We start from the raw sequence: 26,098 nt of genomic DNA, 5'->3' as shown, positions 1-26,098 counted from the left end.
TCCCCCAAGAAAAAAATTATTCACCCCTCATAAGCAGGGCGATTATTTTTACCTAAAAAACGAAGGATTTTGAATTTTTCACCTTAAAAGACTTAATTTTGGCCAAATTTTGACCTCACCTATGTAAATTAGGTGTTTTCCCACAAAATCTTAGAATCGTACTACTTATCTTCATTTCTGGTTGGAACTATCTGTCATTACGAAGCTTTATTTTCACTAAATCTGGACCTATGAAGAATTCCAGTAGTTACACCACGCATTATGGGAGAACTAATTATAATTTGTTGTAGTAAAACGAAAGATACTTTCATACATTCTCGGGTAGAAAGTGTTTGTCCTTAGTAAGTCGCTGGCCAAGAATGGAGAATGAACATTCAATATTAACAGTTGTCTGGGAACACTGAAGTTGTGTGTACAGTACACGGCTGGTGACACACCGTGTTGCTTCATTATGACAATTTTGTCTACATCAGAATTTTTCATCACGCGCTTGTTGATATTCAAACCAATGCCCATTGCCCACACAGACTTGCTTCAGTTGGGATATTGCGGTATGTTGAGCATAACACCATGCCAACCTATTTGTTTTATTTGTCCGTTTATGATTCACAATGGGCCGTCTACAACGGTAGGCCGATAAATTGGGCTACAAGCAGTAAAATATTAATGATAAGTTCACCCACAGTGCAAATATCTACAATACAAACGAAATGCAGGTTGCAAAAAAAATTTTGACTTTGTATACAATTTTGACATTTTTTGACCTAACGCTAAAAAAATTTTTTTGACATGTCAAAAAAATAGCCCTACTCATAAGTTATCATCCTGGCTATGACATTGGATGACGGCAGCTCTAACGAAAAATTAAAAGACAGTTGTATCAGCTTCACAACGAACGCTTATATCGCGATGGCAAAGATCTCATTTCCGTACCAGTCAATTAGATCACACCGCAATTTGTGGAACCCTGACTGATTTTGTAATTAACCATTCGAACGTAACAATGGCCATTCAAATCGTAGTTGTGGAGGCCAATTTATAACAAAACCAGGTCACGTGCAGATCGACGCGAAACGACAAGCTAATGAGATCTTGGTTACCTGCTCTAAATTCGACGTATTGTGCTATTATCATGACATTAATTAAGATCGGCATTATTCACAAAATGGTTGCAAAGCTTTGGGGTCACGATTTGAATACCCTGACGTAGACTTGATATTAACACGGTTTAGCCTACCTTAAATGATGTCATTTACTGCAATATTAGGCTTAGCATGTTTTGAGATCCGGAAAAAGTGGGCACTTCTTACAAATCACAAAATATATGATATCGGGCATAAGTCTTGTCATTATGAAATCCTGTTTACTAAAAAAAGGCAATTTCCAAACTCGACTCACGAAAGACCCCTGACGTCTGTCGAGAAGTAACATTTCGCGTGCAATCGCCGGCTGTAAAAGCAATACTGAAGGACGAATTGCAAAAAAAGAGGACATTTGGGTGTCCTCGGGGACATTTTCGGCTGACGTATGGTAACCCTATGCAATACACACCATCAGGTCCTACGTTCGCATATTTCACTTTATTTCGTGAAGTGGATTTGAGAATGAGATTCCTATTTTTTTTAAAACACAAACATCTTTGACATATCCCAGTTCAACTTTGATCAAATATTGAAGCACTGATTTGTGACAGCACTTTCCCCATTGCTACTTTTCGATATTCTCACGTTTGAAAATATATCTGCAGTTCAGAAAGAGCTGTGCAGACTGGAGACAATCGACAAGAATATTTTCGAAGTTTTCTACGATGACGTAAATCCGGTTCGAAGTTTGCCAGTCAGGTTGGAGTCGGGAAACTCTCTGATCCTGAAATGTCAAAAAGAAGATAATGAAAGGATAACTCTGATTTTGGGATGTCAGGAAGGGAAGTGGACGTCCTCTGTGCCTAATAAATGTGGTAAGGAAGTCAGTGCAATCACTGTTTGTTTTACACAAATCATGTATGGAAATACTTATGCACACTATTCTTGCATGCTACAATTGATATCTTCACATATGTTTTCCATTATAAACACATGACCAGAGGTGGTCAAAGTAGTCAAGAAAGCTACTCAAGTAGAAGTAGCGACGAAAGAATCTACTCAAGTTCGAGTAGAAGTACTTATTACATAAGCAACCTAAAACTACTTCAAGTAGAAGTAGAATTGACTGACTTTAAATCTACTCAAGTAAGTAGTTGTGAAAACGATCCTAATTCGTTAACGTGTTTTGTCAAAAGGTACAAATTGAGCCATGCGAAAGGTGCCGAGCTTGGTTCATATTAATACATACCAGGAGGTATCCGATTTTCGACAACATAAGCATTACAATTCTGGCTGCGACAATTGGGATGTTGATGACTAAAATATCAGTTCCGACGCATTGGCAGATCCAGGGTCCAGTCACATTTTCAGTAGATCGTCGTACATTACAATAAACTAAAATAGTAGCGAAATTTTTCTTCACGCTTCGCGTGTTTAATTGTCACGCGATTTCTTGCTTGGTACTCTACCCCCTACTGAAAATGAAAAAAACGTCTAATTTACCCGATTGAGTCTAACTGTATTCGCAATTGCGGATAAAAGTCTTTTCGCGTTTGCACTCGCATAAAAATCGTCGACGGTGAAATGTAGGCACAAAATGATTGTCGCATATTATCGGAGACCTTCGATATCGATGTGTCCAGACGCCGAATAGTCGTGTCCTTGCATACTGAGCCTAGCGGGTGGTGTACAATAGACCCGCAATACTCACCTAGTTTATTTATAAACTATAAAATTTTACCCGCTTGGCGTGGCTTGTCTAGTGGACCGCGCACTCGTTCGTCGTTGCATGTGCCCCTTTAGCCGAAAAGGTTGGCCATTCCTGGTCTGTATAGATTACTAATCTACTAATAGGTTAGTTGTCTATAGTAATCTAGAGTCTGCGTCAGCCGTCAGTAACATCCGATGTAGCAACAAAGACATATAGGTGCCGCCGTGCCGGCTTGTGACTTCATACTGAATACTTGTCAATTGTCGACAACATCATAGTTGCACTAGAACGCAATTTACTCCATGCCATTCTGTGCAGAGCATTAAAATTCAGGCCTGGTGTTCAATAATGATAAATCAGCAGATGTGGTTGTTGCATATATAATAGCATCTTATGAAATAGGTCGGAGCCGGAGCTACTCCTCAAATAACGGGCTCCAGCTCCGGCTTCGGCTGAATTTTATGTAGAGCTCCGGTGAAAATGCACGGCTCCGGGGCTCCGGCTCCAAAGCCCTGCTTTTGTCGTTATAGTTATTTAAACGCTGACAATAAATTAATCGTGCCTCGAGCATCTGCATTTCCAACATCGTATTTCAAACCCCAAGTATGGACACCATCCTATTAAAGCACTTTTTATTTAAAATTGCCCGTTTCATACAGTTGTTGATAAAAATTTCAGGAACTGCCGTATTTCAACTTCTTCGTCATCACAATAACTTCTCCATATTGTTCATCTTATAGTGTACCTAGGGTCGCATTTAAAACATACATGTTTAAAACAGAGCCCTAATTTGAAACATGTTTTTTATTGTAATTTATTTTTGAACGATGACGTGACCAATATTCAATTATGACGTCATAGTGGATTGACACAGACAATTGAAAATATAGGGTAAATTTAGCTCCTTTGACGAGATATCTGTACTATTATTGTTGAACCGACTTTTTTGAGGGTTCAAACCATCCCATATCGATATACGTCGGCTATATCGGGTGGTAATTGTCCGTAGGCTCATAAAACATGTTCGTAAGACAGTATTAACACAATTATGGCATAATTTTAAGAACGGAAAAAAAAAATATTGTTTTTTTTTGATACGGCCTTTTTTTAAAACACTGTTTAAAACATGTTTGTTTTAAATGCAACCCTAAGTACCTTACAGTACGGTGGGGGCGTAATACTGAATACAATTTCTGAAAATAGACAAATATACTGCTATATTCTAGTTGAGGCCGCATGCCAAGACGTAGAAGCTCCGACTCATGGAACAATGATTGTGGACCCTGTTGAAAACAAAGCTCCGTTTGACGTGGGAACCCGCATATCATTCAAATGCGACCCGTTCTATCATCTCACTGGCGCGTCATACATAACATGTCGCGAAGACGGAACTTGGTCAAGTAAACCATCGGAGTGTGAAGGTAAGTATTTTCCAGTGCGCTTTGTCAGGATTTTTCTGGAAGTCACGTTACCGCCACAGATCAGTGGTTGGCTACCTTTGTGATACATGTCCTCCTGGAGCATGTAGCGATCTTTTGCTCCCGCCTCGTTGTCATCATCACTGAGTATAGTAAGGATGACTGGCCTCGGTGACAAATTTTTGACATATCACCAAGAGTCGTTGCTGGATCACATTTGTTACCAGTACTGTCAAACAACAAGTATTGAACTAATCCTCCGCATATAAACTTCGTGATGAATCTGTTATAGCGGTATAATACAGGCTACCACGTTCGGCGTTGGCGCTCGGTTTATGATATTAATTCTACCGTGACCACAGAAATACTCATATTAAAGTATTTGGACTCCACAAAGGTGGTCACAGTGGCCATTGTTGGTACTGAAATAGAAGTAGAAGTAAGGCCGTAAATTTATTCTCAATCAAAACTTGGTAGTTTTACTAAGTACAAGTAGCGCTTTCCAAGTAAGTAAATAAGAAAGTATTCTAGACCACGTCTGGCAAAAAAAATGAAAACTGTCTAGCTAGTAGAACTACAGGTAGTCCAAACTTATAACCACCTGAGTAGATAGTGCATGTGGGCAACAACTAATTGAACTACTTTTAAAAGTAGAAGTATTTCGTTACTGACCACGTCTGGGACTCTTGCAAAATATTTCCAAATGACACGCCAGGCGGACAATTTAACTTTCGGTTTTTCAGAGTCTGGATGTCTGCTGTTTCCGTCTTTGGATTTAAATAGTGGTGTGTTCGTAAGAAAAAACAAAAGAGCGGAAGAGATATCAGCCAAACCAGGCGATAAATATGAGTTGGCGTGTGAAAAGAACAAAAAGATAAGGAAGACTGTAACGTGCAAGGGAAAAGATAAATGGAAGCCGGCTTTGGATAGTTTCAGCTGCGATTAATTTTGCGTTTTGCTTATCTTTTGAATATTGATACAGATATCTTCTTCATATATTGGCAAACAGTATCAATGTACCCACAAATTATACCATCCATATGGAAATTCAAGTGTTCGTTTCGTTTATCTCTATCGCGACCAGATGCTCCTCAGGAAAAGTTTTAGGAAATTAAAATCTGAAAAAACTTGAGACTTTATTCTAAAACTCCGAAGAGATGATTTAGGAATTACTGAGGACAGGCGTGAAAATTTAAGTTCGATCCAACAAGCATTGATGAATGTATTGCAGCTGGATATTTTACATCATAATGTATTATGCTACTGTTCGAAATTTTATTGCGCGGTCGTCAGATACGAATAACCTGGAATTACTAGGATCTGTACAGATCAGGGCGCGGGAGCCACACGAATGTTATATGTGGTTCCTGCCAGTTTTGAGATGGATTGACTAATAGACTCATTGCCATGAAATGACTTGACTCGGCGGATTAGAAATGCAGAATTACTCGGAGACAAAGCGCCACAGCATTTTAATCTCTCAGTTGCACTGACCTCGTCATCAACACCAATACTTTATTTGATGGATTCCAATTAGATTTGTGATACAGTTAATACGATCAGAAGCGACATCATAGACGAAAGATCTTCGGCATACCCTATCTAAACAGTCGTCAACATGGCTTTGATTATAGCATTATAACATCATTACAACTAGCATGTTTTAATTAATTCAAGAAGTAGGGTATTACTTGTGGGGACCAACTAAACATCTGTGTGTCATAGGTGAGGAAATCAATCTTGGACTAAACTAATGCAAATGAAAAGGATCCATGTAGGCTACTTTGCTTGCTGTTTCGGAAACTGACAGCCGTTGAATTTGAATCCATACCGTAGGCCTGAATTGGATTTTGGAACCAGATACATGCTTCAAGATTCAGTTGAGTGTTATGATTAAAGGGTATGATTTACTAAGAATAAAAATTATCATCTCGACGAAATTTACGGCTAACAGACTGTCAAACCATAGTGTCCTATATGGTGTCGAAACAAGCAAATCGCACGGTTCAATGAAATTGTATCACGTCACAGTTTCCATTTGGCTACAGGCAATTTGACGGTGATATTTGACCGGCTTGCCGAGCATAAAATTTGATGAATCGGGTATCAATCGAAAGCTGACTCTGCACTGATTACGAAAATATAAATTTTATCCCGCTCGCAGCCCTGGAACCCCCACAATCAGCCCCAAATTATTCATTGTCGAGTAGATTGGCAGTGTGACGCAACAATGCTGTCTGGCGAAACAAGAGACTAGCTCAAGAGCAAGGATGCGGCCGAGCGGCGAGAGTGGGATCAGCTGACGTCGCGGCAATAGCAATGTGCAACCGCGCCACGGAGAAACGCTGTGCTGTTGATACTTTTTCTATGCGTTTCGGTATAAGCGAGCACACACCTGCCTTTCCTTGACTTGTAAGGGTAGAACTGGGTCCACAGAATGTATTAGGGCCCTACCAATTTTCGCGCAATATCCTTCAGCTGATAGAGATATGTAGGCTACGTCTAAGTAGTCTACATTGGATATGTCAGATTATTATGATATCGATTGCCTTAGCCCGCTTGTTGCGTAGGGCTCCAGAGACACGTCGCGCTGTTGATGGCGGGTGTCGATACTTTCTATAGTCGTTTTTATGGTTAAGTGTGAGCAAGGAGCATTCAGCATGAGCATACATTACAAGCTTTTATTTGATCCGTATGGGTAGGACTTGGTCCGCGAATGCAGCAGGTAAAATGTTGATTGTTGAATAAAGTTTAACAGCAGGAGTGTCGAATTAAACTGGTATCGCTGTCCGGATTCAATCCGTTACTAGAAAGCTTGCGGGCCATACCTGCCAAATGATTCCAAAATGCTACCACCAAATTCATACCTTTGTTTTTCATTGGAATATATCTGATATCACTATAAACGTTGACGTTGGAATTTGGTTTAGCATTTTTCAATCACCAAACAGTTTTTTTGAATGCCGGGGACCTTTTGCGTCAAAAGTAATACAGTGGTATCACAGATATTTGAATTATATTCATTCTGTAGCCTGTATATATATTCCTAATATAACTTACGTAAAACGGATTTGCAGTATTTTTTTGCATCTGTGAATAACTGAATGTCCATTGTCCATTCGGCCCAACAGAGTTTGCACTTTTTCGCCTTCTCGGAATTTGGCAAGGTCACCGACGTGGTGCTTATGGGGACTAGAGTGAAAACTCAACACTGTAGTTGTATTACTACAATATGATATTTTTACATTATCTAAATTTGCTGTCTTGAGTGAATCTTATTACTTGAAAGTATATTTTTCTTACTAGAAGTAGAAACTAGAAAACAGCTGAAGGATTGCGCGAAAATTGGTAGGGACCAAATACATTCTGTGGACCCAGTTCTACCCTTACAAGTCAAGGAAAGGCTGGTGTGTGCTCGCTTTTAGCGAAGCGCATAGAAAAAGTATCAACAGCGCCACGCATCTCTGGAGCCCTACGCAACAAGCGGGCTAAGGCAATCGATATCATAATAATCTGACATATCCAATGTAGACTACTTAGAGTTAGACGTAGCCTACATATCTCTATCAGCTGAAGGATATTGCGCGAAAATTGGTAGGGCCCTAATACATTCTGTGGACCCAGTTCTACCCTTACAAGTCAAGGAAAGGCTGGTGTGTGCTCGCTTGTACCAAAACGCATAGAAAAAGTATCAACAGCGCAGCGTTTCTCTGTGGCGCGGTTGCACATTGCTATTGCCGCGGCGTCAGCTGATCCCACTCTCGCCGCTCGGCCGCATCCTTGCTCTTGAGCTAGTCTCTCGTTTCGCCAGACATCATTGTTGCGTCACACTGCCAATCTACTCGACAATGAATAATTTGGGGCTGATTGTGGGGGTTCCAGGGCCGCGAGCGGAATAAAATTTATATTTTCGTAATCAGTGCAGAGTCTGCTTTCGATTGATACCCGATTCATCAAATTTAATGCTCGGCAAGCCGGTCAAAAATCCCCGTCAAATTGCCTGTAGCCAAATGGAAACTGTGACGTGATACAATTTCATTGAACCGTGCGATTTGCTTGTTTCGACACCATATAGGACACTATGGTCAAACACTATCTGTCTACACATATGAGTTCGGCGCTGCTTGTACGTACAATGTTGTAGGCCTACAGCCCACGCGCAACATTTCAGTCAACAAACGTCACTTAGACACTTACATGGAATTATACTCCGATAGTATTTAGTATGCCACACGAAATTTTTTCCGAAAGTCGAGCTCGAGTTCAAATAGCCCGATCCGACTTTCACCTCTGGCTCGACCCCAGCATATTCTTCACTCTAGATCAGGGGTGGGCAAACTTTTGAGCTCGCGGGCCGCATTCAACATCTGAATTCATTCGCGGGCCGCATTATATAAAATTGGAATTATAAACCAAAACGCAATATTGATATTTGCTTGTATAGTGAGGACATGGAGACAATATATGTACCTATTTAAAACAAGCCGAATATTGCTTTGATGATATCGTACACGCGTCAGAAACATATGGTGGCGAGATTTCATAGGCAGGCGGACCTCAATAACCAATTTGTCAAAACGATAGAGATAAAAGTCGGTTGACCCGATTCTTAGAATAGGATTGAAATATTAATCTGTGAGCAGTGATCTGTTCATAGATTTGGTAATTCCACTTTTGGCTCAGTTCCAGGACACACAATGCTGACAGCATCATAACCATGTTAGCTTCAAACACCTTAGATAAGTGGTTCTCACACTTTTTAAGACATGCCCCGCCCCCTTATAATGGTCAAAGGTTTCGCGCCCCCTTATTGTCATATCACAAAACGAACCAGGATGCTAGCAAACCTAACGGGTAGTTTGATGGCGTCGAAGGTTACGACTATGGATGAGAGATTTTTAGATATGTATTTAAGACTAACATATAGCAATAACTATGAGATGGATGAAAATCGCGCATAGCGCGAAAATTTTTTTCAGTCGAGCTCAGTTTCGCGCCCCTTTCAGATGCTTTCACGTCCCCAAGGGGGGCGCGCCCACCAGTTTGAAAACCACTGTCTTAAAATTATCATGGTGAAATATACTAAGAAAAAGTTAATCAAGTCCCTGCATTAATTCAATTTTTAGTACGCATTTTATCAAAATTTTTAAAAAGTTTCTTTAGACTCTCGCGGGCCGCACAGAACGGCGTGGCGGGCCGCATGCGGCCCGCGGGCCGTAGTTTGCCCACCCCTGCTCTAGATGGTAACCAAATGTGGACTACCGGAGAAAACGTCACTGGAATCGCCACTTTTAGCTACAGTACCAATGAATACCAATATCTAAGTGTTGGAGGTTTATCTAGGCCCCTCCTCGTCACCTCATCCGCGTAGGCGGTGTCTTACAAAAAGCCTAGCAGTGGGCCGTGCTATAAGTCGGCAGTTACGGGAAAATATTAAAGAATATCGGTTTGGTGTAAATGACCATAATAGTCGAAAAACAACATGAATACCGCAAAAACAAAACAAAATAAAAACGGAATCAGCCGTGTTGCTGGCATTTATGCTTTCAACGTAGGCCTATACTTGGAAATCATATTCCGAAATTTCCCTGCACTTGTGATTATTTTCCAAGTGAAGCCACCGTAGGCAAAATAGCAATTAGCTTCAGGCAACCAAATAATTTCGATTCTTAGATTTGTTCAAAGCGTGTATGTACACTACATTATCTATATACACAGGCTATAATGCACCGGAGAGGAATAGAGTAGGCTTATTTGTAGCGTGCGAGCTTCGGTTAGTTTACGATGTTTGATTTCAGGTACTTCCCGTTGCTGTTTCTCGTCAATCTGCATATAGCGTCAGGTAAGGGTTTGACTTCTCCAGTATATTTTACCATGCACTCTCACTTTGCAATGTGTATGGCCTTTGGCCACTTTGCAATGTGTATGGCCAGTGGCCACTTTGCGAAGTCATGGAAGGAAATGAAATTGAAAATTGTATCTGGCGGAATGGCGTATCGCTATGACAGTATATTTAAAATATTAGTGCCAACCTCAGGGTTTACCATACGTCCTCCTTTTGGAGGATTTGTCTTTCTTTTCAGATGTTTGAAAATGTCCTCGGAGGACGCCTAAATGTCCTCATTTTTGGCAATTCGTCCTCCTTTACAGCTTTTACAGCTAGGATAATTGACAGATTCGACTGAAAATGGGCATAAATGACACTAAATAGCAAATACGGACGTTCGAGCGAACACCACTAAATTAAAGTAAAAAGTGTAATCGGGAGTCGAACAAAGGTGATGACCTTTTTTAGTCAACTCCACAAATTTTCCAACAAAAATTGCAAAATCCCCAGATCTCAGTCTTGATCTGTCCGTCAGCACTGCTGTCGTGAGAGTCGCTTATCGTGTGCCACAATGACAGAAATCAGCAGATGGCTACCTTACCATGGACCACAGTCATGGGGGGACAGCGAGCAATACGCGGAATTGCGGCGTTTTTGTTGTTTTCGTATTCATGGTGTTCCTACACTCATATTGCACCAAGTCGATATTATATATTATGATCCCTGGGCTGACGAACTCTCGAACGGCCCACTTTTATTCTTAACCAATGTAAGACGACACTTGCGCTGACGTTTTGAGCGTCGGTATACCTTGTTCTACCTAATAGATACCAACGGAACTCTTTATTGTTATGTAGCTCAATGTTACTGATGCAATACTGCTATAACTTACGACAAACATGGTTATGAAGCAACATAGAATTATTGGGCCAAGTGCATGGTGTTTGTACCAGCGTTGGGATGACTTGAGTCATGACTTGACTCAGGTTACCTTCGAAAATCGCGTGACTTGACTTGACTCGAGTGCAAAGGTGAAATGACTCGAGACACACACATACGATTATAATATAGAAACCAGAGGTGGTAAAAGTAGTCACCATCGCTACTCAAGTAGAAGTAGAAGTAACGCCGGAATTTCTACTCAAGTAGAAGTAGGAGTAGCAATTCACACGTAAGAAAGTAAGTAGGCCTGGGTGTCCTACGCCTATTTTTGCCTAAAAATCTGAAAACTGTCAAGTAGAAGTAGAAGTAGTGCCTACTCGTAAGTAGTGCGAGTAGGCAAAATCAACTTCAAGTACTAGGTATTATTAATAAGTATATTTCATTGTGCATTAGTCGAATATTATGATTATCGGTATAACGTCAACGCGAAACAAGAGCAGCTCACTGTCACGCAAAGTACCAGGCTTACGAACTCTCAAGTATATTTGACTCTTTTGAACTAAAACGCAGTACTTAACTACCGATATCTTCATCGTACGTCGTTCGGCATTTACCCTACTCTGTTTTTTTACAATACTGGTAATCAAGAATGGTAGTGCGGTGCCGTCCTTCAATAAATTGAAGCTTAGTTCATCATCGCCTAGTTCACATGATGGGTTGTATTCAGAGGTGGTCAGTAACGAAGTACTTCTACCTTTTTTGAAGTACTCAAGTATTTTTCCGCTACTTGGGTACTTACTCAAGTAAATCAAATTTCCCGCGACTTATACTTTTATTATGTAATATTTTGTGATCTACTTACTTACTTTTTGCTATTTTCAGTTTGTCAAGTAGAAGTAGTGTAATCCTCCAATCACAAAGATTGCCTGAGGAATTTCGGGGCTGTTTTCACGGAGTATCAACATTTAATTTTCATAAAAGTTTTGTAAAGCACAGAATTTCCGTCGCGTATTGCGCACAGTAGACTACGATTATTTCGCGAACGTATCGGTGAATATAATTTAGGTAGAGGGCTGCTAAATCGGGTTGTTCGAGTAAACAGAGGATTAGCATCCCATTCTCATATCAATGCTATCATTTTCACCCCATGATGTGGACGAATGCTTATGCTGTCGAAAATTTATACCTCCTAGGATGCATCAATATGAATCAAGCACTTCACCTTTCGCATAGCTCAATTTGAAACTTTTGACAGTCTTATGCGAACGAATTACGCTCGTTCTCACAACTACTTACATATACCTACTTGAGTAGATTTAAAGTCAGTCAATTCTACTTCTACTTCAAGTAGTTTTATGCTGCTTTAAAATAGACTACTTCTACTCGTACTTTAGTGGATTTTTGCATCGCTACTTTTACTTCTACTTGAGTAGCTTTCTTGACTACCTTGAATACCTCTGATTGTTTTTAGCAAGACGTTTGAGCATTGTCCTACCTGAATCGCGTCAGATGGGTATTTAAACCTTGGTGTATTTTTAAAAAAAGCCTCTTAAGTGGGCCAGCATGCTGCAAGTCGGCAGATTACAGGGTTGTAATGACTCGAGTCATGACTCGACTCGAGTCCGACTCGAGTCACGTTTTTCAGATGACTCGACTTGACTCGAGTCATTTTCTCAAAATACGGAAATGACTCGAGACTCAGACGGCCAAGACCGACGTTTCATATACTTCGTTTCCATGCTCGGCCGACGGTCGGCCGAAAGGCCATGACGCATGCGTTGTACATGTCGGCCGTGTTTCCATGAGCAGACGTAACCCAACCGTGACTTGGCCGAACTAGGTGGGCGAAGCGATCGCGATGACGTTTTTGGCTTACTTACTCAGTACCAATTTCATAATAATCAGAAGATTGCGATAAATGACTCGGTAGGAATGAGCCGAAAAGACTTGTAGCGGTCATTCAATCAAACAACACGCTTTGACCTTGAACACGAAATGCATCCAACATGTAAAATGGTCACGATGAACCAATTGCTTAAAACTAACAGAAGATAAAATAAGATGGATAAAAGATGAAAATTGGTGGCATATCTTAGTATGTGGGGGATATAGATATGGGATATCGTGGTCCAATAATTTCGAGCACAGAATAGTAACTTCTCCAGTATTCTACCGGTACTACTGTTTCGTCGTCATGATTCAGACATGAACGTCCAGTGTCCTGTCGATGATTTGCTTACCAGGGGAATGTGAATAAGTTCACCTAGTTTGTGGTCAAGCAGTATAGTTTGTATTGTATCCATGCACCATAGAACACAAACCTTCGAATTGTGGCAGCAGCGTATGTGATCAGATCGCGAAGATTTCGGTAGCCTACGGGTAATTCGTAGCAGTACCGGTACTACTAAATTCCGTTGCGATCATAATTCTTGGTTTCTCAAGGCGTCCAAGATCCGTCCGGAGTGCAGCCATGGTTAATTTGATACGAAAAGTGTATTGTAAGTAGCGAATACCAATTAGCTAATCGAAGACACAGCGCAAGCATGGCCGAAGGGCTAAGCCGAAGGATTTACTAGATGGCCGACGAGTCGGCCGACGTGGGTGTGCATCACTGTCAATGTGCAACAAAATTCTCCCGTTCGTCGGCCGAGTCTCTCGAAAATGGGCCCATCGGCCGAGCATGGAAACGCAGTAATTGTAATTTCGAGGAATAGTACAGTAATCACACTATTGGGATTTCGTCTATTGTTACTGGTACTTGAAAACACGTCCAGAAACTGCTAAAAATGACGAAAAGTAGTATATTATAAATGCGAACCATTCGATATCACCAAACAGAGTCATAAAAAGTGGATTTAACAAGCCTTTAACTGTAAACTGGGAAGTCAACATAATGACTCGGACTCGACTCGAGTCATAATACCATGACTCGGACTCGAACCTCTGCTCGGTGACTTGGACTCGGACTTGACTCGGTGGTGAATTGAAAATGACTCGACTTGACTCGAGTCAAAACTATAAAACTGAGATTGACTTGGGACTCGGAGCTTTGTGACTTGGTTACAACCCTGGCAGATTATATTATAATAAAGAAAATCGGCCTGGTGTAGACGACCATTGTAGCCGCAAAACACCATGACTATCACAAAAGAAACAAAATAAGGTGCAATATCCTGCTGCCTCTCTTCATGATAGCCTACTATTATTTGAAATAAGAACGTAAGACGTTGCTCTTCTGTTGTGTGGAATGGGAATGGTAAATTTCTGACATTTCGTAAATATCCTGATGAACAACAGGGGTTGTCGATAACAAAGTACGGAAATTCTACAAGTAGATTTTGCCTACTACTTCCACAAGTGGTTATGCGTTAGACTACTACTACTTCTACTTGACAGTTTTCAGTTTCCTAGGTAAAACTAGGCCTAGAATACTTACTTTCTACTTGTACTTGAGCAGAATAATTCACGACGTTATTTCTACTTCTACTGGAGTACTAACGAATTTAGGGATGGTGTGAACGCGAGGTTCACGTTCGCGTTCTGTGTGTGAACCTCAGAAATTTAGAGGTTCGCGTTCACAACAGAACCTTGATAGGTTCTGCACTGTGAACCTTTTTGGTAAATTGCAATTTTCACTTCATTATAAGATCTTTGGTTTAAATTTATTGCATTTCAACTGTGGGCCATTCTATGCATGGCGCTGGCACTGGCAGCATAAAAAATCAACACTAAACGAGCATGCACCTTGACAATTTTAAACGTTTTACTTGCTTTATTACAAAATTTTTCTCGAAATATCCAGCTTCCGTTTGTGAATACTTGGTGACTCTCTGCTGTGAGCTTGACCCGCAATCATACAACATCACGAGCGGAATACGTAGTCAGCGAATGATGCTTATTCAACCAATCAATGATATTGATATCGTTTTCTGATGTAACAAATCTAGCAGGCGTGCGGGGTGAATCTTGACTTCATATCTTTACTGTATCATTAAAACCAAATCCGTGCGATTAAGGTGTTGGCTACTGATGTATAACTTGTTGTAGTTTGTGGTATCGGTAAACAGTATAGAAACCCGTTTTACACTCTGCTGAATATCAATGCAGCAATACTCAGACTCCGAATACATTGTCCGGTCTGGCCAAGACCGTTAAGGAGTAAGCGTATATTCCTCGGTAAGTCGAAATTGTTGGCAAAGCGGCGGAATGTATTGATTTTATGGGATTATTATATCCTTTGATTACCGCGGTTGATACATTCAGCGACGTTTGAAACGCCAATTTGTACTTCAGCATTGTGGCATCATGTGGCCAGAGTCGTCGCTATATGTATCGTGTAGGCCTACATTAATTTAGGTTATCATTTCATTGAAAGATAGGGTTGGAATTAGCAATATGACGTGACGTGACGTCATGAGGTTTACGTCCGCGTTCACACAGAACCTTTCAAAAAGGTTCGCGTTCACACGAACCTGAACCTTTCGGAGGTTCACACCATCCCTACTAACGATCGCAACTTTGACCACCTCTGGGTGTTTGACCGCCTGGATTCGGTCAATAACCAAGTCGGATTGTTCCAATTACTCATGATGTGTTTTTCTGTACTTGTGCTCCTTACTTGAATTTTTTATGACTACTTCTGCAGTTTTGAAGAGAGTTAAGCTTTTTCCTTTTGATGTACAGTTGAAATAAATTCAATTCAATTCCAATTGTGACGTAACAGTTGATTGACATGTATGGCTCTCTGTGAGCTACAATTGAAAATATTGGGTTAATATGGCTCTTTTTTGGTCGGAAAAGGTTGTCGACCCCTGGTATATGGAATGTTGTCCAATTGCCATGCAATTGATCATGTTCATAATAAGCGGTCTATTCGTTTCATCATCTGAAGACCCACAATGTACGATCGATCAAATCGGCCTACGGTCTACCAATCCAACAGCCACATGTGCCTACTGGTATTACCAGAAATAATGTCCAAGTGTATCAAATTTTGTTCTCGATCCTGATATGTGAATGAATGACTCAAGGTAGAGATCATTTGTTCTTTTCAGCAATATTTTGCCCGGATATCGAGCCAGTACAGTATGCAGATATCAAAACTTCGACGACACCGCCATACAGAAATGGTACCATTGCAAATTTCAAATGTGACATAGGATATAAAGGTGTAGGAAAACCTCGTATGGTCTGTTTGGAAAGTGGCAAGTGGTCGTCACCAAGCCCATATTGTACAGGTAGGTTCACCAGCATGTGTCATGCTGATGTTTTTGTATTTATTTTTAGCAATCAACTTATAGTAGTTTGTTGCTCTACAAATTAAAATAAATTTATTATAGATATATATGACCACACCTAATTTCTAACTGCTGGCAGACATCTTGATGAATATAGTTTATACTACCGTATGTCTGTATACCTTCATATTTTTAGTCACATATATACAGTAGTAATTGAATATTAGAACTGTGTAATCTGCGAAAGTCGTCATATATATTCACATAATCACAGAATATATTTTTGTAGTGCAACTAAATTTCAGTCAGTTAGGAAAATACCAGTTTTAGCATGAAAGCATTGAACTCTTAGCTGTGAAATTTGACATAGCCTGTTTAAATAAGGGTTGCATAATAATAACGCCATAACCTCAGTGAAAAATTCACTGTGAACGAGAGTAATAGAGATGAGCGGATTTGAAATTTCTATGTCCTAATCCAATCCAAATCCGAACCTTCAAATCCAAATCCTAATCCTAATCCATAACTTTTTCATATTCAAGTCCATGTCCAATCCTAATCCGATTCCAACTGGAAATTCAGAAAAAATACCAATTTATGCATTGGAGGGATTCGAAAACATTCTTTCTCAACCAACGATTCACTTGATTAGAGATAACTTAGTAACCATAAGTACATTAATAACTGATCTGAATAAAGTTAGTCGCCATTCGCCACACGACATTTCAATCTCCCAGAAAATAGGTAAATCCAGTCCAAATCCTAATCCGTTCTGAAAAAAATGTCTAATCCAAATCCAATCCAAATCCGACAAAATTTCACAAATCCTGTTTTTTCAAAACCTAATCCTAATCCATGCTCATCTCTGGAGAGTAAGGAGCCATCATAAGTAGTAGGAATTACCATATCAAAAATAAGTCCATGAGAACCAGGTGATTTTCATTTGAGACTAAATTTCTCTTTTCTTGTCAAGCGTATAAATGCAAGAGAGACTTGAGCAAAGTGAAAAAGGGGAGGAAATGCAGAAAGCGGTGCAAAACAGATTCAGATTGCAAAGGTGGATTCAATATATGCCGATGTGATGATTGGTGTGGAAAATCCTGCTACAACCCAGGTAGGATTGTATTTTGATGTTTTTAATAGAGTCCATCAAACCACTAGGTGTCGCCAGACTTTAGGTGGTAACCGCCGTTATTACGTATGCGGTTGCCGTTATCAGAAACCTGTAGGTTACTTTCTCGATTGTGCAAGGGTATTTTATATGGAAATAATGGCTACAACATATTCTACGTGGACCATGAGCTCGCTATAAAATGAACTAAAACTTCGAAAACTTCTGGTGCTGAGCTGGTAGCCAACATTTAGTTGACAATTTCACATTCTCACCTAGTTATCAAATCGGCCTTATTTCCTTCCGTAGAAGCTTTCCGAAGTTTTAGTTCATTTTATAGCGAGCTCACGGTCCCCGTAGAATATGTTGTAGCCATTATTTCCATATAAAATACCCTTACACGATCGAGAAAGCAACCTACAGGTTTCTGAATACGGCAACCGCATACGTAACAAAGGCGGCTACCGACTAAAGTCTGGCGACACCTAGTGGTTTAATGGATCCTATTGAAGTGACATACGAGCGAGATAGTTTAGGGTTGCACGTCGGGCTTCTCGATCGGTAGGTCGTGAGTTCGATCCCTGGCCGAGTCAGACCAAAGACTCGAAAACTGGTATCCGCAGCTATCCTGCTAGGCGCTCAGCAATCACGGATAGCATGGAGGAGAAAAAACCGTGGGTGCAGACTAGATGACCTTACTATAAAGGCCGTATCGCATCTCCCTCGTCAAAGCATCTCGATGGTGCAGGCGAAAAAGAATACCATATCTCTCTCTCTGACATATCAACAGTAGTGTTGCTAATCATTTGAAATTACCAACTTGCGACTTACGATGCACCGTTCGTTATTGCTTGTTTGAAGCAAGGAATTCGCAATGATGCCTAAAACCTAGTAGGCTACAACGTGCCAAATTTGAATGCAACCAAAATTGGCCAGTACAGAAATTTATGAGCGCAACACTATAAATTTCAAGTTTCTCAATGTTGAATTCGAGCATGGAGCAAAAGAATGTTAGTATGACTCGGCACTGTTCCAAACATTCCTGAAGAAGGGTCCTGTTAACAGTGGTTCTTAACCTGGGGGTAATTTACCAATATTTGGGGGGTAATTCTAATTGACGTTTTTATATAGCCTACTTATAACTAGCACTGAAATATTTTCAAACGTAAATATGAATGTAGGTGAACATATATTTTTGCGAGCTTGTATATATTTCGTTTCACTCAACTCACCATGCCTGCTGTGATATCATAGTATCCACTAGCGATAATGAATAACAAGGTTGACTGCAGTTTAGTATAAAGTGCTATATAAGTTCAATTTATTTTGCAGTAGTGCGGATCATATATTGTTGCGCAGGCTGGCAAATTGAAAGACAACAAGGGGCATCTAAGTTTAGCTTTACACCTAAAATGCAGTAAAAATATCGTAGAAATATAGTTGTTGGTATTGAAAAGTGGTCTAGTCTATTCAGTAAAATTTAGTCCTACATCATAAAAATAACTTCAAAGAAACGAGAGGAAGATATTGGCACTTTTTGGGTTCGCCTTCAAAATGAATTACCAATCTTTGTCATAATGGCATTGAACTTCGCGATTGAATTTCCTTCAACTTATTACTGTGAAGTAGGAATTTCTGCAATTGTATCTATCAAAACGAAATATCGAAATACGTTTGCGATTGGCAATTACATGGGATGCTGTTTGTTATTCTCCCCTTTGCCTAGATTTGACCACTGGATAACACGAAAACAGCATCAGCCTTCCCATTGACTTGATATTTTCAATGGACTTTCCAGTGTACATTATGACGTCATATTGTGTTGTTTTACAATTAATTGGGTACAAGCTGTAATTTGTTATTTTTTGAAAAGGGGTAATTGCATCCCGTCATTTTCTTCTTGAGGGTAACGACCAGAAAAAGGTTAAGAACCACTGTGTTGAAGCAATGTATTATTTGACTGATTTATCAACTTGGTTTATAAATGATTAAATTCTAAATCTATCCACGTCTTAGTTCAACTAGTGCCTATTTTTCTGTTGCACAATGCACATGTACTTTAGTTGACTTGATGATTTCATATCCTTATTTTCATTTTCTCACCATTTCTCTTTTCATTATTTCCCGTAAATATTATGTTACGTTACAGTAACAAAATAACCTCGGTTGATTGATTGATCCTTGGAGTTGGTGCTTGAAACCTTTCTTTGCTGATACCCAACTAAGTCAAATCAACGTTCAATGAGACCAATTTTCAACAACACAATAGGATACATTATTCAAATGAAAATTCACTCAAATTTAATGAGGTTATTGCTGTATTTTGTCCGTAAAAATTTATATTCTCAGTGCTGTCGATGCAAGTGAGCAGCATATGTCAGCTGCAACATCAAGTCCGTTGCGCGAATTGGACTTAATGTTCAACGGGTAAAAATTCTTACCCACACAACCACGTTGCTGTGAAAGACATTAGTTTGATATGATAAAATTTGCGGATTTCAGGATAGATGAGAAAATTTGGATTACAATCTAATGACAGAAATATCCTGAAATATTTCACGGCAGACAGAATCATTTCTAGGGTCTGATTCATGTTTCAACTCATCATCTACTTGCTCGACAGCAACATGACATAGGTTTCGCGCAAGTGTGGAAGTAGGATTTGAATTCGGTTTGTAGATTACCAAGACCACCTACCACTTCTTCTCTAATATCATCATCTACATCAGACAAATATGCGAAACTGTGAAACGTGTAAAAGTTGAGATACTGTATGCCACTTTACATTTCCGATAGCTCAGATTTTCAACAAATAACATGGTTCAGGGAAGAACCATGCCTGTTACGATTGTACGCAGAAATGATCTCACAAATGTAACATTAGGTCGACCCAGGGTTGTAGTGTCTCGAGTCATGACCCGACTCCAGTCACGATTTTCTGAAGACTCGACTTGACTCGAGTCATTTTCTTAAAATACGGAAATGACTCGACTCGAATCCAGTGAATCTGTATTGATTCGACTCGGACTCGAGTCATTGCGCATGACTCGAACCAGGTCATATGACTCGAGACCCCGACAGCCAAGACCGACATTTCATTGTAATTTCGAAGAATAGTAAAGTAACCACACTGTTGGAATTTTGTCTACTGGTACTGGTACTTGAAAATGCGACAAGAAACTGCTAAAAGTAAGGAAAATTAGTATATTATAAATGCGAGCCATTCGATATCACCAAACAGAGTTATAAAAAGTGGGCTTAACAAGACTTTAACTGGAAACTAAGCAGTCAACATAATGACTTGGACTCGGAGTCGAGTCATAGTACCATGACTCAGACTCGACTCTCTACTTGCTGACTTGGACTTGGACTTGACTCGGTGGTGAATTGAAAATGACTCCACTTGACTCGAGGCAAAACTATTAAAGTGAGATTGACTTGTGACTCGGAACCTTGTGACTTGGTTACAACCCTGGGTCGAGCTTACTTCCTATTAACCAGTCGAACTCTTATTTGTTTCAAATAATATGATTTCTGGTACCACTGTATACTGCGCAAGCTTTATGGCCCACTGAAAATAGTGTCATGGCGAATAGGCCGAAAACCTCTGCTCTGGGAAATCCATATTCTTAAAAAACTTGGTTGCGTTCAAAACCAATCCCTTAATCCCAGACTCCAATTATATCATGATTGGTGTTGCCTTACCAGTTGTTGGAACAATTAAATATGATGCCAATTCATTGCTCAATAACAGTGGTCTTGTGAATTTGGAATAATTGGATGGGTTTTGCAATAGAGCAATGGCTCCCAATATTTTTTGGTTGGCGGCGACAAATGGCAATCAGAAATATCTTCTTGATATCTGCCTGATTAAATTTATTTAGGCACAACAGGATCAATCCTGATGATTATGTTACCTCAACAGATTCCCGAAGTCGTGGTTGCACATTCAATTGGGTCTTAGTGACATATCGTCTATTTCGGTTTCGTAATCTTGATTCGTGGAAGTGGAAGAAACCATTCTCACAGTTATTTGCTGTGACGGAAAGTAGCACATAAAAAATATTTCTTCCCATATAGTGAATACGGTTCACTCAGACCACACTAGGAACTGCCCAAGTGGGGTTGACAACTACCTCTGTGATCAAATCTACGATAAGCAGCAGATGCAACTTAAAAGTTATTGTAGGATTCGAGATAATGGGAACAGACCAGCAGTGTTCAATCAATCAATCAGGTTTATTAATATTTTCATCGTTTCAAAACATCACAAGACTGCGATACAATGAAAAGATAGGAAGGTGTCGAAACAACTTGGAGTTGTCATTAAGATCAGACACCCACCTTAGCCTAGGCGAAGTAAATAAGAGGCATGCACACTGAATGAAAAGTAATGCAGAGAATATAAGACGCATGTGACAAAATGAGGTGGCATGTGGCGGAGGGCGATGTCGATGTTAGGTCGTGGTCCGGTAATCCTGGAGACTGACTAGTATTGATTTAGAAGAAATTGCTTGTATTTCGACTTGAATGCGGACATGCTCGACGACTGTCGGATAGCCGGCGATATGCTGTTCCACAATTGGGGTCCGGCATACTTGATAGAGCAATGCGTTTTCTTGTATTCAGTCCTGATAATATGGTAGTTGTTCTTCGTTGACTCGCGTGTGCTGTATTTGTGCGCTTTTGTCTCCGAGGTGAAGTAGTCGTTGAAATTTGAGGGACATTGATCGCAATGGAACTGATACATGAACTTGGCAATTTCTAGCTTCCTCATATCTTCTAAGTTTAGAACACCAAATCTTTTGAGAAGCGATTTATCAGTTGCACATCCAGGCCCCCGTTGGGCTTTGGCAATGATACGGATGATCCGATCTTGAAGTTTTTGCAGTGGGTAGCCTATTCTTGCAGGCAGCACCCCAACAAAGAATTCCGTATTGTAACTTTGATAGGAATAGAGTGTTGAAGAGTATCAACAGCACGCTGACTGGCAGAATGTAGCTAAGGCGGCGAAATAGACCACATGTTGATATCATGGCAATCTAGAATTCCATTATCAGCCAACCATGCCTTTATTCGTGTTTGCTGCAATGACAATCACAACTTGATTGAAATCGGAAGCCTTGAACTTCACTAGTTTAATTTACGATAGGCTCAAAAAAGTTAACGACAATCTGATTCGAGATTACGATCCACAGTTTGGGAATCTTGATGTCTTTTGTCTATTTGTTACCTTGTACATTGCGGGAAAAACCTAATTATATCTCTGTTCTTATATCAATCCAGACGCTGATTGCCCTAAATTGTCTGAACCAACGAATGGCTACATCCTTGCAAGTGGTATATCATACGGAAATACAGTTACCTATGGTTGTGATGAAGGGTTTTTATTGACTGGTCCATCCACAAGAAGATGTAGATCTGATAAGAAATGGACTGGCTTTGCGCCTTCATGTGTCCGTAAGTATAAAATATGAATTCATTGGTTATTTTCAACCTTACTTGCTGCTGAGAGAGTGTGGTCAGGAAAAAAAAATGAAACCTCTTCTTTTAGTGACCTAAATTATTAATCATGAAGAGGTATATTTCGCAAAAAAATAATTACATACACAAACCGTACTACTGTAATAGATAGGTATAGACATGATTTGTATTGTGATATCGATAGTGATGACTGTACTAGATCAGCACATCGAAAGAGAAAATATGAGCCATATATGTTATTTAAGTTGCACCCCAACAATGACTTTTACTTTTATTAAAATTATTTAGCTTTCAGCGCTTGTGGGTTTCCTGGTAAAGAATCGCAGCAAAAATTAACTTCCAAAGTAGTTGAAGGAACCGAAGCAAAGCAAGGAGCTTGGCCTTGGCAAACACTTTTCTTTTACAATATCAATCATTCAGTCGACCAGGTAGAGTGGCCATACGATTGTGTCTGAAAAGTGTGGCTTGGTCCCAATACGTGTATCGCCATAATTTAATTGGCTAGCTGGCAGAGTTTTTCAAACTGTCACTTTGAAATGTGAATTTCCCTCGCCGTATTATTGCTAAGTCTACTAATTCTAACATTGTGAAAAAAGTTATGAATTTGTTGCTGTCTCGTTTGTACTAGTGCAAAAATCATTGTGGTCTTCAAACATGGATAATAACAGATTACTGGTACATAATCATTTTCATGTCGATATGTATTGTTGTATATATATATATATATATATGGATATTGTCAATGCTGCATGATGAAATGTTATTGTGTCTACCATAGATATACAAAATAAAATCTGGATTTGGAGGAGGGACTATTATAAATGAAGAATGGGTTCTGAGTGCAGCACATGTATTTGATCAATTTTATCAATTGAATAAAACGAAAAATTGGAAAGATGGATTCTTGCTAGCAGTTGGTAAGTGATAACTCTGTTTTTCTGATCTAAAACACCATAAAATATTACTGCTGCAGCTCTTATTGCTATTGTTACACTGTTATATTCTTACACTATTATTACATCAAATCCATTTAGGCTGATAACATATATCCAAATTATGTAATCGAGCCTGCCATGTTCTTGGCAAATCATAAATAAGTATGGATTTTCTCAATGAGCGAAAATTGGTCATCAGTAAATGGTTGTTATTGAAGATACTATCCTCAGTAACTACCCCTTGCTTTTTCTCCTCTGATATTTATTTTTCTATAATTTCTAAATTTTACATCATCTACAGTTAAATCCTTGAATACAGATTCGCTTGTGATCCATTTTTGTTGTATGGACAATATTACGCTTTCCCTCCAGTTGTGCGGCATTTAGTATGCTGGTAACATAATCTTCACAGGTGACCCAGGAGGTATTGCAAGACTGCACCAATTCCTATCTATAGTTTGTAGTCATTGAGATGCCTCTCAAAATCTAGCATTTTCCCCAGTCCAAAAATCCATGTCTCCGAAACTGAAAATGTACACATACTAGTAGCCTAGTTGGATTTTAATCATTGCAGGTCCTAACCAAGCTCTGTTATTGCAGATAAAAAAACCTACAATCCTGAACTATCGGCTGATACTGACTGATTGGTACTATGAATCAACATTTTTATGGTACTTGCAATTCGATAATAATTGGTTCTAATTAGTTCTATGAACCAAGGTTTCCCAACTTTTTTTTGGGCTGCTTGCTTCCCTGAACCGCCAAAAAGGTACCAGCGCCCCAATCGCCTATCTTACGTCCAGCGTCCCCCTTCACGCTCGTCAACGCCCCCGGGCGGGTGCTGGTGCCCACTTTCGGAATCACTGCTAGTGCTATAAACAATTGATTTGAAAAATATCACCATTGATTCAGGTGATTGATACGGTGTGAGGCAATATAGCGTAATGGCGAATCGTCCGGCTTCTTGATCGGTAGGTCGTGGGTTCGATCCCCGGCCGGGTCAGACCAAAGCCCTGATTAGTAACACTGGTATCCATGACTTCCCTGCTTGGCGCTCTTGCATTACTGGGATAGCGTGGAGGGGTGGGGCAAGACTTAGAAAGCCTTTAATGGCTATATCTGCACCTGCCTTGTCCAGCGGCATATGCGCATCATGCAGTCGTGGTATGCATATGCGCAGATCGTGTGTATGTATGTCATGAGTCGGTGTATATGCTGCAAAAACATCAAGGACAAAAATGAACCACTTCCTTTCCTTGACAATCTAAACCTATTTTACATTTGTGAATATACCTGATATTTCTCAATTAAAAACTTACATCATTTTGCTACTGTGTAGTTACTCTGAAATTTTAGGTATGACTGCATTTCCAAGTTCCGGTCATGAGATTGCAGAGCATATTGATATATTTGAACCCAACCAGGTCTACAGCCACCCTAGCTTCAACAGAAAGTCTTTTGATTATGATGTTGCATTGGTGAGAGAAACTTTTCCTGTCATTGTCCTCCTTTATTGCAGGAGATTAATTGCATTTGATTGTTTTAAACTAGATTCGCATTGGAGCACGATTGATTCGAGGGGGAAATGGCAAGTTTGTTGTTGACCTCAACGTTCCAGCTGGCAAATTTGTCTTCTCTCGTTATATTCGGCCAGTATGTCTTCCTTGTATGAAAGGCGGCCCACTCAGTCCAGTTGATTTGTTGAAGGATTATGATAAGGAAGAGTGCAACATAGGAGGTTGGTTTACTGGACATGAATCGATAACATCTTGACCGGAAGCTTTTAAATTCTGGAACTACTATTTTCTGCCACTGTTACAGGAAAGAATGTCTTGGCCCAAATTGCACCTTCTGATACTCCTGTGATTGTTACTGGATTCGGTCACAAAAAATATCTCGGAGCTTCTCCGTCTCATCTTCAAGAAGGACTATTGAAGATTGTCGAGGATATAAAGTGAGAATCATTTGATCATGTCGTTACTGCTTCAGGCAAAGAGTAGGCCTAGTATCAACTGTAAATTAAATAAGCAAAAATTTGAACTTGAAATTAAATCTCGAAACAACCGTAACAAAGTGACCTTAGCGCTATTGCACACCTGATACCTGAACAATTCCTTCATCTGCATAGTGAGCTTCAACATATTTTTTCACAATTCTGTATATTCCAAAACCTGTCATAGATCTATTTGTATTGTTATTGTAGCATTTTAGAACTTTTGCCTAAATTTCCTTCTACATTAATTAGAAAAATAAAACATCACATTTTACATTGATTCAGAAGTTTTACACTTTTTTTCTGTGTGGTCTACTTTGGTCGTACGTCACAATGTTGCATGTCTTTCAGTAAACTGTTTGCATGCATAAGGCAATCTCATTTCAATTGAAATTATTTGATCCAAGTAACATGCATG

At 39.7% G+C, this 26,098-nt stretch overlaps 2 protein-coding genes and 1 long non-coding RNA gene across 5 annotated transcripts in view; 2 read left to right on the top strand and 1 right to left on the bottom strand.

Annotated features, from left to right (window-relative positions):
- The window catches only part of LOC145458631 (uncharacterized), a 70,264-nt gene extending 65,001 nt beyond the window's left edge, over positions 1-5,263 (top strand). For both annotated transcript variants that reach the window (XM_080337058.1, XM_080337059.1), the window contains 3 exons: positions 1,748-1,957; positions 4,020-4,214; positions 4,955-5,263. In XM_080337058.1, coding sequence (XP_080193184.1) covers positions 1,748-1,957; positions 4,020-4,214; positions 4,955-5,157 — 608 coding nt within the window. In that variant the 3' untranslated portion in view covers positions 5,158-5,263. The remainder of the gene's footprint in view (positions 1-1,747; positions 1,958-4,019; positions 4,215-4,954) is intronic.
- On the bottom strand, positions 4,020-4,956 carry LOC145458642 (uncharacterized). Its single transcript, XR_013921170.1, has 2 exons — positions 4,522-4,956; positions 4,020-4,440 (listed from the first exon to the last, which is right to left on the bottom strand). It is a non-coding gene; the product is annotated as an uncharacterized LOC145458642 (long non-coding RNA).
- Positions 5,264-9,900: 4,637 nt separating the features above from the next.
- LOC145458630 (uncharacterized) overlaps positions 9,901-26,098 on the top strand; it is a 46,919-nt gene continuing 30,721 nt past the window's right edge. For both annotated transcript variants that reach the window (XM_080337055.1, XM_080337056.1), the window contains exons 1-9: positions 9,901-10,053; positions 15,975-16,157; positions 17,131-17,271; positions 22,555-22,728; positions 23,041-23,180; positions 23,531-23,669; positions 25,044-25,165; positions 25,239-25,425; positions 25,509-25,641. In XM_080337055.1, the coding sequence (XP_080193181.1) occupies positions 9,996-10,053; positions 15,975-16,157; positions 17,131-17,271; positions 22,555-22,728; positions 23,041-23,180; positions 23,531-23,669; positions 25,044-25,165; positions 25,239-25,425; positions 25,509-25,641 (1,277 nt within the window). In that variant the 5' untranslated portion in view covers positions 9,901-9,995. The remainder of the gene's footprint in view (positions 10,054-15,974; positions 16,158-17,130; positions 17,272-22,554; positions 22,729-23,040; positions 23,181-23,530; positions 23,670-25,043; positions 25,166-25,238; positions 25,426-25,508; positions 25,642-26,098) is intronic.

This window comes from Botryllus schlosseri, chromosome 16 (assembly GCF_051294905.1).
Source record: "Botryllus schlosseri isolate E-star chromosome 16, Bs_hap1, whole genome shotgun sequence".
NCBI classification, from domain to species: Eukaryota; Metazoa; Chordata; class Ascidiacea; order Stolidobranchia; family Styelidae; genus Botryllus; species Botryllus schlosseri.
The sequence above is the reverse complement of the archived record's forward strand: the minus strand, read 5'-3'. Positions and strand labels throughout refer to the sequence as shown.